The 13,295-nt window shown below is 39.1% G+C and overlaps 1 protein-coding gene and 1 pseudogene across 1 annotated transcript; one reads left to right on the top strand and one right to left on the bottom strand.

The window, feature by feature from the left end:
- Positions 1-3,698: 3,698 nt before the first annotated feature.
- LOC133728192 (uncharacterized mitochondrial protein AtMg00810-like) lies at positions 3,699-4,199 on the bottom strand. The gene has a single exon (XM_062155605.1). The coding sequence runs from the start codon at positions 4,197-4,199 to the stop codon at positions 3,699-3,701; it is 501 nt and encodes a 166-aa protein (XP_062011589.1).
- Positions 4,200-11,859: 7,660 nt separating this feature from the next.
- On the top strand, positions 11,860-13,000 carry LOC133737619 (F-box/kelch-repeat protein At3g23880-like; annotated as a pseudogene).
- Positions 13,001-13,295: the final 295 nt, after the last annotated feature.

Genomic DNA, 13,295 nt, shown 5'->3' with positions numbered 1-13,295 from the left:
GAGTAGCAAGTTTTACTGTATAGTGAGAGGGAATGAGGAACTGGTTAACTAAGAGTATTGCCAAAATCTATGCAAACAAGTGAGCACTAAACTGCAAGGAATCTATACCTCATATTTTCTCAAGTACAATAGGTGGACACTTCTATCATCTGCATTCCAAGTCCGAAATAATCCAATGAACAATATTCCATGATGCAATTCACAAAGATGACAATATCCCAGCAAGATCTCATTAATGTCATAAACTAAAAAAATGGAATACTATTACAGCATCAGAAGTTGATGCTTTTGTTTGTGTCAAGCACTACAGTGTCTAAACGAGTGATTTCTCTATCAGACGTATCAAACAATCATGCAGAGGACAAATAAAATTCCAATATAGCCAGTGCAACGTCCAAGAAGCACTAAAACCTATTTTAAACTGGTAGTTTAGAGGGTAAAAAAAAATTAAAAAAAAAAAGTTCCTGGAACAATACAAGACTACTTTCCTTTTCTATGTCTAGACTCTGGACCTTTCCAAACTCATTTCTAGTAAGGACAGAAGTACCATTGACTGTATACAGTTCTGACATTTATCCACAATTATCACAATATAACTGAGTGCTGGAAATTAACATGCCACATTTATCCATCTTCAATTTTCTTATAGGTTGGTTTGCATGTAACGTCCTAGTCTTACAAAAGCCATGTATATAATATTAAACAAAACCTAAAAAATTCAAGGGTTTCAAGGTTACACTGCTCACATCTATTCAATCAGGTACACAAAATAACAGAAAGATATTTCTACACCAATAACTCATGTTCCTGTGGTAATAATGATTTTTCTATGTATAACAAATTAACATGCAGCAATAAAAATAGGTCCATTTGCTCAATCTCCATAAAGCATTCAGGACTACAGTCCCACAAAACTGTATACATTTCTGACAAATAACTATTTTTTCCTTTCAAAACAATCCTGATGAAATCATCCTTTATGCCAGTTTTACAATATTCTCAGAAACAGAAGCAATAACAAAGGAAGACCCTAGAGACGCAACCTCGCAATCACATTATAAACTGTGACAATTCATGGTGAAAAAAAAGAGAAAAAGAACCTTCTCTTGACCACACAAACATAATAAAAATATAATATGTCATTGAATTAATCAAATGCTCTACTATGAAAAGCATGCCATGCCAGAGCCAAAAAAAAAACTTAAAAGGCGTTTCAGAACGAATTTTTCAGTGTCAACCAACCTACCATTCTTCATACCATGAATTTGATCTATACAACCAAAAATGTAGGTTTCAGAAACATCATGACCCACAACTCATTAATTTCAGCACTCTGACACAATTACATAATTAGCATATCTCACATATGAGATATACACACACTAGGATAAAACATGAACCGAGTATCTTAACTTCAAATCAGAAGAAGGTGATGTAAAGACAGCAAAAGAAGCTGACATGAGGCACAACCAATATTATCCGTGTTCGCTAGAGGCATTATTTAGAACCATATTTAACATAAAAATCAACAAAAAGCATATGACAAACAGAGGATATTTGCTCATGGCACAAGGCTTCTCACAAACGCCCTGAAATTGACTATGCGCGAGGAGACATATTCTCACGTAATGGATGTCATTGCACTCCACTACCTTTTCAGTTTGGTAGTTTCCCAATAACTAAATATGCAGCTTACAAATGTGGTCATTACGTATCTTTATAGGGATGTAGATACGAAAATATACATGAAAGTCCATGATGAACTTCATTTGCTCAAATCAAGTGGCTCTAGACCACGGAGTGCGTTTGCAATGAGGACGCAACACTTACTAAGTGACTTCTTGATTCGGAAGGGATATGATGAACTATGCCCATGGGTTTCCATGACAAGTTCTGGATTTGCAATTGTCACGGTTTATGTTGATGAACATAATTGAAATCCTTAATGAGTTAAAGGAAACCGCTGAACACCTGAAATTTGATTTTGAGATAAAGGACCTTGGGAGAACACTGTTTTATCTAGATTTTGAACTTGTACACCGTGTCAATGAATTCTTAGGCATTTTGATAAAGTCAAGCCTGTAAGTACTCCCATGGTTATACGGAGTCTTGACCCTAAGAGAGATCTGCTTCATCTCAGGAATGATGATGAAGATGTGTTAGTGGCAGAAGTGCCCTACCTAAGTGCAATAGACGCATTATTGTATTTAGCACAATGCAAGACCAGACACCTAATTTGTTGTGAACTTGTTGGCTAAATATAGCCTTGCGCCAACGTAACTTCATTGGACTGGTATAAAAAGACAATCTTTTGATACTTAAAAGGTACGATTGATATGGGCTTGTTCTATCCCTATAGAGAGATGATGGATTAGGACCCATCACGCACCAGGTGAAACTGAGAATTGACAAACTCCCCCCCATTATCAGATCAAAAGACTTTAATACTGGCCCCAAATTGATTTTGAACAAGAGAAAAAAAATTCTTGGAAAGCAGAGAAAACTTCATATTTGTGTTTCAATAAAGAGACCCACATAAGTCGGGTATAATCATTGATAAATAAAACAAACCAATGTTTGCCTGACAAGGTTGACTCACGGGAAGGTCTCCATACATCAGAATGAATAAGCTCAAAAGGAAAAGAACTCCTAGTAGTACTCAAAGGATAACTAGTACAACGACTTTTAGCTAAGATACATGACTCACAATGCAACTTAGACTCATCAATGCCCAAAAACAAGGATGGCATAGATTTCTTTATGACACTAAAGGAAGGATGTCCCAATCTCCTATGCCATAGCCATAATTCTTCAACTTGACTAGTAACCCCAGTCGAAATCAAAGCTACTTGGACTGCCTTCTCCGGCTTCATTCCGGCGAACATGCAATCCAGATGAAATAGTCGACCCCTCAAATAACCCCTGCCGATTATTTCCCTGGTGAGGAGGTCCTGAAAAATCACATACAAAGGAAAAAATGTTACAGAACACCGAGATTGAGTATTAAGCTGAGGCACAGATATGAGATGATGAGAGAGATTAGGGACATAAAGAACATTATGTTGTTTCAAGGAAGGGGTGAGACGAACAGACCCTATGCCCAAAATAGGAAAAGAATCACCATTGACATTGACAACAGAGGAAATAGAGGGTGGATTGAGAAAAAGGAAGAAACTACAATCATAGGTCATATGGTCAGATGCTCCAGAATCAATTATTCAAGTATTGCTACCAGTAAAGCTAGAAATTTTTAAAGCAACTCCAATCTTACTGTAGAAACTGATTTTTTGTATATTGCTGTTTACAAAGATACACATATATAGCAGTGAATTGATGTCGTTACAATACAACAATTAAACTATATTTATAGCTAATTGTAACCGTATCAAAACAGCTAACAAGTAATTCAATGGAGAAGAATCATGGTTTGATTTCAGGAGAAGATTTAGTTTCGCTAACACCCCCCCCCCCAAACTTGGCGGTCCCTGACGAACAAGTTTGCCAGAAAGGAGATGATGACGAGACTTGTGAAGCAGCTTAGTGAGCAAATCAGCCGGCTGATCCGTGGAAGGAATGAAGCATACACGGTGACTGCCAAGAGCAACCTTTTCACGCACATAATGGTAGTCAAGTTCAATGTGCTTGGTGTGAGCATGAAACACAAGATTAGATGCCATGTAGGTAGCACTCAGATTGTCTTAGTGTAGGAAAATGGGAAACTGGATGCGTGCACCGAGTTCGTATAACAGGTAGGCCAACCAAGTTGTTTTAGCGCAAGCATGAGCAAGAGATCGATATTCAGATTCAGCACTGGAACGAGCAATGGTAGGCTGCTTCTTGGAGCACCAAGAGAGTAAATTGGAACCAAGATAAACAAGATAACCGGATGTGGAACGACGGGAGGTAGGACAGCCGGTCCAGTTCACGTCAGAATAAGCAGAGAGATGAACTGGTTGTCGTTGAGGTGCAAAAAATAAACCATGACCAAGAGTGCCTTTGACATAGCGAAGAATGCGCTTCACAGCAACCAAGTGAGTAACATGGGGCTGACTCATGAACTGAGAAATAGAATTAACCGCAAAGGTAATATCCGGACGAGTAATCGTGAGGTACTGTGATGAGCCCACTAGTGTCCGAAATTCTGTGGGGTTGTCAAGAAAGGCACCATCAGGAGCAGTAAGGTCATGTTTGGCTGACATGGGTGTACTCACCGGCTGGCTGAGCAGTGCTTAGCAAAAAGATCATGAGCATATTTCACCTGATTGATGTGCAGCCCATGAGAGGATGTGTGAACCTGCAGACCGAGAAAATAGTGTAGAGGCCCTAAATCTTTTATATCAAAACCGCGACCAAGAGCATCAATGAAACTTTGGAGAAGTTGATTATTGCTGCATGTAACTACAATATCGTCAACATACAACAAGAAGTGGATAGTGTGATGGCCATGATGGAAGATGAACAATGATGAATATGCCAAACTTTGGAGAAACCCAACAGACAACAAAAAGGAGGTCATTCTTTGGAACCAAGCTCTAGGAGCCTGTTTAAGACCGTAAATGGCCTTATTAAGCTTGCAGACATGTGATGGCCGAGACTGATCTATAAAACCAACAGATTGGGTCATGTAGACATCCTCAGTAAGAAAACCATGGAGAAATGCGTTTTTGACATCTAATTGGCGCAGAGACTAACCACGGGACACAGCAAGACTAATAACAGTACGGATGGTAGCAGGTTTAATCACAGGGCTGAAAGTTTCTTGAAAATCTATACCTTGCTGTTGATGGAATCCCTTGGCCACTAGACGTGCTTTGAAACGTTCTACTGAGCCATCTGGATTGTACTTCACTCGAAAGACCCATTTACAGCCAACTGTGTGCTTGTTCGGAGAGAATGGAACTAGAGACCAAGTGTTGTTCTTCAAGAGGGCATTAATTTCTTCAATCATGGTAGCACATCATTCTTTCTTCTTTGAGGCCTGAGAGTAACAGGTTGGTTCAACTGAGTCAACCAGCAGTTTCTCGTTTAGGTGACCATTGGGTGTCCCGAGGAAGGAATAAGATAGGGCAGAAACGCTGAGTTATCCTCAAGGACCGAGTCAGGTATCACATCCCTCGAGCTCTTCTTACACTGGTTGACTCAGTTGAACCAGCCTATTACTCTCAGGCCTCAAAGAAGAAAGAGTGGCGTGCTGCCATGACTGAAGAAATTAATGCCCTCTTGAAGAACAACACTTGGTCTCTAGTTCCATTCTCTCCGAACAAGCACACAGTTGGCTGTAAATGGGTCTTTCGAGTGAAGTGCAATCCAGATGGCTCAGTGGAACGTTTCAAAGCACGTCTAGTGGCCAAGGGATTCCATCAACAACAAGGTATAGATTTTGAAGAAACTTTCAGCCCTGTGATTAAACCTGCTACCATCCATACTGTTATTAGTCTTGATGTGTCCTGTGGTTGGTCTCTGCGCCAATTAGATGTCAAAAACGCATTTCTCCATGGTTTTCTTACTGAGGATGTTTACATGACCCAACCCCCTGGTTTTATAGATCAGTCTCGGCCATCACATGTCTGCAAGCTTAATAAGGCCATTTACGGTCTTAAACAGGCTCCTAGAGCTTGGTTCCAAAGAATGACCTCCTTTTTGTTGTCTGTTGGGTTTCTCCAAAGTTTGGCAGATTCATCATTGTTCATCTTCCATCATGGCCATCACACTATCCACTTCTTGTTGTATGTTGACCATATTGTAGTTACAGGCAGCAATGATCAACTTCTCCAAAGTTTCATTGATGCTCTTGGTAGCGGTTTTGATATAAAAGATTTAGGGCCTCTACACTATTTTCTCCGTCTGCAAGTTCACACATCCTCTCATGGGCTGCACATCAATCAGGTGAAATATGTTCATGATCTTCTTGCTAAGCATGATATGCTTTTCAGCCAACCGGTGAGTACACCCATGTCAGCCAAACATGACCTTACTGCTCCTGATGGTGCCTTTCTTGACAACCCCACAAAATTTCGGACACTAGTGGGCTCATTACAGTACCTCACGATTACTCGTCCAGATATTGCCTTTGCGGTTAATTTCATTTCTCAGTTCCTGAGTCAGCCCCGTGCCACTCACTTGGTTGTTGTGAAGCGCACTCTTTGCTATGTCAAAGGCACTCTTGGTCATGGTTTATTTTTTGCACCTCAACGACAACCAGTTTATCTCTCTGCTTATTCTGACGCGGACTGGGCCGGCTATCCTGCCTCCCGTCGTTCCACATCCGGTTATCTTGTTTATCTTGGTTCCAATTTACTCTCTTGGTGCTCCAAGAAGCAGCCTACCATTGCTCGTTCTAGTGTTGAATCTGAATATCGATCTCTTGCTCATGCTTGCGCTGTGCCCAATGGGAGGCATATACTACTGTTGCGGGTGAAAGGGAGGCTGTGGTGATTGCGGCACAGGCTGCTGCTGTGAGTGTTGTGGGAAAGAGCGACCGCGCTTGAAGCGACCTGTGTTGGGACGACCTGGATTAGGACGAGGATCACGACGGGTGGTAGAAGCTTGGCTGTGATTAAAGAGAGCAGTGGCAGGAGGAGAGGCAGAGGAGCCAGATTGCTGGGATTCAAAAGAGAGAATCCGAGCACGAAGCTCAGTGAAGTCTGGGAGAGGTGGGTTCTGAGTGAGTGCAGTCCTAAGCATGAGATAATCAGGGCCGAGTCCATGGAGAGTGGCAAGGACCAAATCCTCATCCGGAACAGGCTTGTTGATGGAAGTCAAAGAATCCGCATTAGATTTGGCTTGGAGGAGATATTCATCAACTGATTGATTGCCTTTATGAAGATCGAGAAGCTGCATCTTAAGGTTAGCAGCACTAGCCATAGATCTTTGGGAGAAATGACGGACAAGGCAGTCCCATATGGCTGTGGATGTTTCAAAACCAATGGTAAGTTGGGCAATATTTTTCGGTTAAAGTGGTGGTGAGGGTACTGACAATGAGTTGATCTTGTTGAAACCATTTGGCAAAGGCTGGATTAGGAATTGGAGTAGTTGGTTGAGTATCAGAAGGTGTGGACATGATGGTGGGTTCAGGCGTAGGGGTGGAACCATCAATGTAGCCCCAGAAACCATTGAAAATAAATGGAAATTGGAGACATGGTCGCGACTAGCTAATAGCCAAATAACTAAACCATATAAATCTATCAATCAAACACTAATTAATCGACTCCACTTAAAGCCTTAACACTTACCCAGAAGCCTCAACCCTATAATTGAATCAAAGCAACATAAATCAATTATCCAAAGCTCCCTATTGTAACTGTAACTTCACGACCTTAGTCCTAGAATTACTCGAGTCACATAAATAGAAAGAGAGGAAGATGGAGAGGTGTTTACCGGACAGAAGCGACAACCGTGAGATCTATTGGAGGTTTCGAAGACCCAGCCTTCACATTCCTTGATGAACTTCTTCTTCCCAATACCCAGAACTAGCAGATCGAAGAACCTCTTTTTTTTTTTTTTTTTTTTTTTTTCAGTATGAAGAACCCTAATCTCAAGTCGAGATAGTGGAGAAAGGAGAATTACACACCTCTTTGAAGTTTGAAAATCAGAAATTGAAGAAAAGAGAGGGTTAGGGGTTGCAACTCAGAGAATCGCAGAGAGGGAAGTGAAATGAGAGAGAGGGGAAGTCTGGAAGTTTTTTAGCTGAAAACTCAAGGCAAAAGTGGGATTGAGAGATGGAAGGCTCGGAATTTTACTCGAAGTGAAGAAAGGCTCGGGGTTTTGCTCTTAGACTTGAAAAACGGAAGTGTGTGTAATGGTGCCCTCGAGTTGTATAAGGCACCACACATTAATTTTTTTTTTTTAATTACTCAGACAACATATAGAGTTCTATATGTTGTCTGAAGTGTAGCAAAGCTGAGGGAACAAAGATGGAAATTTCTCGCCTGTGCAATCAAAATTTCAATTTTGGCGCTGAGGCTAGGCATTTCTCAATCACACAATAGAAATAGTTTATTACGTTGTAGGAACTCGCAAGCATGATAAACCATTGAAGCCAAATTTGCTCATTTTGGGGGGATAGAGAATGAATGTCATTTTGGAGACTTCTCCAAATTTTGCCACTCACTTGCACAACGGCATATTAAAAACCATTGTATGATGATTTGCAAGTATACTCTTACAACACAAATAACTAAACTGTTGTACAATTTAGTGACATCTAGGGTACAATTTGGAGCCAAATTTGACTCCATCTAGGAGGGAAATTTGCCGCAATTTTTTTTTGATTCACACAACAGATTATTCTTGTAACCGTTGTGCAATGACTTTCTAGATAAAAACTTCAGAATTTTAACCACCTTATACATCGTAAGTTTAGTAAACATGTTGTCTGATTTACTTTCCTTCATCACACAACACTTTTTTTTTTTTCGTTGTGCAAAAAGTATTGTGTGTTAAGGTTTTTGGTGTAGTGCATGAAGGTATGGTTTGAGTTGAGGAAGCCAAACCAAGTAGTTGGTTTCAGTAAGTTTGATGAAGTGAGCAGTGTTTGGAGAGGGAGTGGAGGATGAGTTTGTGTTAGCCATGGGAGGAGAAAGACAGGAACGGAAGATCAAGAACAAGAAGGTAAGAGGAACCTAAACTGCTGATACCATGTAGAAACTGATTTTCTGTATATTGCTGTTTACAAAGATACACATATATAGCAGTGAATTGCTGTCGTTACAATACAAGAATTAAACTATATTTACAGCTAATTGTAACCGTATCAAAACAGCTAACAAGTAATTCAATGGAGAAGAATCATGGCTTGATTTCAGGAGAAGATTTAGTTTCGCTAACACTTACCATTACCACCGCGACTTACTGATGCGGTATCCTTACCAGCCAAGTTGGTGTGATCTGGTTCTGTCACCACATAATAATCTTGGTCTTGAACAAGATGAACAACAGCTTTTCCCTTGGGCTTGTTGTCCTGATCGAGGTCGGGGCCTATCAAAGTAGCCTGCTGGAAAACCAACCAACCTGTAACAATTTGCTTTGATGTGGCCTGGATTCTTGCTGTAGTTACAAGTCAGATTTGAGGAGAACCAGGGAGGAGGACCTTGAGGAGAGGGACGCATAGAAGAAGGAGGCCGATTACCTAAGAGTGACGGATTACTTGAGGGATTGGATGGCTTTGATTGTATTGCAAGGCCTGCAACTTAAGTAACTGCTCTAGTTCCAGCCCTCTAGGTCTCATCTTTGCGAATATAAGCAAAGGTTTGCTGCAAGGTTGGTGTGGTAGTCTGGCGAAGTAATTCGCTCCTTGCATTCTCAAATATTGGATCTAGGCTAGCCAAAAAAACATGAACTCTCATGAGATCCTGCTCCTCCTTATAAATCTTGACATCATCCAGGCACTTCATGAGACATGGATGCATCTGATCAATTTCTTGCCAAATCCCCTTTAGTTTTGCAAAATACATGGCAACTGGTTTTCCATCTTGTGTCATACGGGAGGCTTGAGTGCTCAACTCATAAACCTCGGCAAAATCTGTTCCGTTAAAGTTGATCTCCTTAAGGATTTCCCAGATTTCTTCAGCTGTATTACATCCCATAATCATCTGTGAAACATCTTTAGTCATGGATTTGTAAAGAATAGAGGTTACCGAGCCATTTGCAGTCTTCCATTTTGAATAATTGTATGCTGCAAATGGTGGTTCAGTAATTGAACCATCAACATAGCCCACCATATCGATTCCACAGAGGTGAGCCTCCATCATCTTCTTCCAGGTTCGGTAATTAGAGCCATGCATTGAGCTTGACACCTCCATAACTTCCAGTTGAATCATCTTTAATGGAGACAGAAATTTGGTTGGAACCATGAGACGTCTCACCATCTCCATCTTGCTTGATCACGGTCGAAAAGTCTTGATCTTTAGCCATGGTGAATACGCAGCGGAAGGAAAAACAACAAAGTTCTTCGAAGTATAAGAAGGCAACTGTGATGAAAGGATCAAAGGACAAGGAACAAATCCAAGCACAAAGAACAAGGGTCAATGATCAAAGAACAATGAGTCAGAGTCCAGGATCAGATCTCTGCTCTGATACCAAGTCAAAATATAACAAAAAACAAGAGACAATTTTGACTGAATAATTCTATATTTAATTCACCTTACAAGAAGGAATTATTTATTACAATTGTGCCTAATAAGACAAGTACTATTTCTAAGGTAAGTAGTAAATCAAATAATACTACAGATATCACAGAATATCTACATAAATAAGGTAAGTATGACTCACGCCAACAATAAGGTAATAAGAATTTTTGAAGAAGGAGCACCTCTTCCGAGCAGAGTAGCTGAGGTACACCTTCTTGGGACTGGTTCATGGGAATGTTTCTCAAATGCTTCGTTCTCAAGATATAAGGCAAAGTTCACCACCTACAAGGCAGGTTTTGTTGCATGATCATGTGGTCTAATTTCAATATTAAATAATGATTCTGGTCTTGAGTTTTTGGTTTTTAAGATATGCTTGTAGGTCGGCTTGAACATGACATGATTATTGAATAGTTCGTTTATGTCAAGTAATTTGACAGAAATACAACATAAAACTACTCATTATCACACTATAATTCTAGCTTTACCAGAACATATTTTAAAAAGGAAAAGAAACTCCTGCTGGGTTCTAAAATCTTTAGTCTAAACATCAAGTTGTCTTAGGTAAGTGAAGTTTGCGTCTTGGTCAAGATGGGAAAGGTCTGTCCAACTTCTTGAAAAATCAAAGGAAACTTCCTAGATAGTTCATGAGTAGACTGCTTTTTTGCAATTTGCCTTGGCTATTTGAAAGTCAACCACTCGATAACTTTTGAATAGAGAGTTTCTATTGGGACCTCCAAATCTGCTCACTTGACCTCACTCTATTATGAATTATTAAATGACATATATAACCTACTATAAAATGACTATTAAGGACAATAATTATACCAAAAAAGTATTATATTTATTTTATGTAGACTTTCCAATTCAATAATATTAGATTGTATTCCTTATTATTTTCCTTATCTATTTTCATTTTCCAATTTCACTACATACTCATTAAAGCATTCATATATATATTTAATAAGAATTAAAAATATGATTAAAATCATGTGACATAAAAATGTATGATATATATGTTGAACGCATATTGGTGAGGGAAAACAAAATAAATCCTCTTATGATTTATGACCTAAATCTAAGTCAATCCATTATATTTGCAAAAAAAAAAAAAAAAAAAAAACTAAAAATATTTAAATAATTAATCATGTGGTACAAAAAAGACAGAAAAAAATAAACATTAAAAAACGAATGATTTTTTTTTTTGAGAATAAAAACAAATGATTTCTTCATTTTTTTTGTTTGCACAGCTAAAATAGAAAAAAAAATTAAAAAAAAAAAACATAATAGTTCATGGTATTTTCTTATTGATTAGACATTAATTTTTGAAACTCAAGTTTGATTAAGAAATGTATATTTAGTTAAGATTTATAGAGTGATTAAATCATTGAAATGACTAAATTTTTTATTTTAAAGATAATAATTTGTTTGCAAATTATATGAGTGAGGTTATTTGAGGAAGTTTAGTGAGGTTTAATGAGTAAATTTAGTATTTGAAAATTTGATAAGAGGTGTAAAAAGCATAGAGGTCAAGTGAGTAAATTTGGAGGTTCCAATAAAAAAACTCTTTTGAATATTAGTATGCCAAGTTTGAAATGGCTACTCCTTTCCCACCAGCTACGCTACAATCTTAGGAGGCAAGAAGTTGATGCCTTAGACCAATCTTACATGGATCTTCAATAGTATAAGCCTCCCAAAGGGTTTAGATTCAGAAGCGCAAGAAATAGCCTAGAGAAATAGAACACAGATGAGTATGGAATTCTCATCAGACTACCTTCCTGAAGAACTGATAATCCAAATTCTTCTATGGCTACCCATCAAGTCTCTCCTTCAGTTCACCTCTGTTTGCAAATCTTGGAACACCCTTATTAAACAAAATACCTTCATCAAAAATCACCTCAAACTCACTTCAAACAGAATCACCAGAGATGGCCCTTTGCTCCTTCTCAGGCATTTCCCCAGAGAGCCCAATGTAGAGCAGTATTCTCTACATTTAGACAACCACACCTTCTAAGAGTACTCAAAACCACAACTTCCAGCTAAGAGCTTCAATGAGTGTTTCCTAATTGTGGGTTCGTGCAATAATCCTCCTCTCAGACGATTACCTGACCGAGACCAATACCTTCATCCTATGGAACCCCTCAATTCGAAAGTCCATCACTATTCCTAAACCTCATATCCCACACTCTCAATAGTCAATACTATACAGTTTATGGGTTTGGGTTTGATACTAAGAGAGATGATTACAAGATAGTGCAGCTGGTGTATGAAGGTCACAACAGAGCTAGCCCTAAAGTTGAGCTCTACTCACTCAATTCAGGGTCTTGGAAAAGCATTACTGTAGCTTCTCCCAAGTATGAGATTGCTCGAACAATGTGGTCTCAGGTTTTTGTTAATGGGTTTATCCATTTCATAGGGTATTCTAAGAAAGGAGAAGCTTTTGGCGATGTTGTTTTGGGATTTGATGTGTGTGAAGAGGTTTTTCATGAGATTAAACTGCCAAAGGACCTGGCTTCTGAGGCGCCAAAAATGATCATTTCAGTTATTGGCAAGTCCCTTGCCGTGCAACACTATGATAGTATACATCAGTGTTGCGATGTATGGGTTATGAGAGAGTATGGGGTGGTGGAGTCATGGACAAAGCAATTCACCATTGATTTTCTCACCCCGAACTATCGGGTAACAAGGGTTTTGGGGTCTAGGAAGAATGGTGAGTTTCTTTTAGAAACTTATAATGGAAAGAAGGGAGAGATTGTTCTTCATGATCCGAAGAAAAACACAAATGAGCATCTTGGAATTTATACAGATCCAGGGTACACATGTCTTGAATATTACAAGGAGAGTCTAGTTTTACTTGATAAAGCAACTTGATATGCAGATTCTGTTGGGTGTGTGGATCCGATTCCACATAGGATAAGGATTTGTTAATCCTTGATCAAAGAGGAGTTTTGATTGTTTCCTACCTGCTTACATAATCCTACTTGGTAATGGTTTCTATGTCTATTGGGAATAGGTTTCCAATGTCTTATAGGGTCTAGTTAGATATATATAAATAGGGGCATAGGTTGTAGTAGTAGATCAAGTCTTTGAAGCATTAAACAGAGAGAGCAAGTGAGGTCTTGAGAGTTGGTGAGAACTTCTTGTGAGAGATTCTTGTATTCTTGTTCGTGT

Source organism: Rosa rugosa, chromosome 1, assembly GCF_958449725.1.
Source record: "Rosa rugosa chromosome 1, drRosRugo1.1, whole genome shotgun sequence".
Taxonomy (NCBI): Eukaryota; Viridiplantae; Streptophyta; class Magnoliopsida; order Rosales; family Rosaceae; genus Rosa; species Rosa rugosa.
The sequence above is the reverse complement of the archived record's forward strand: the minus strand, read 5'-3'. Positions and strand labels throughout refer to the sequence as shown.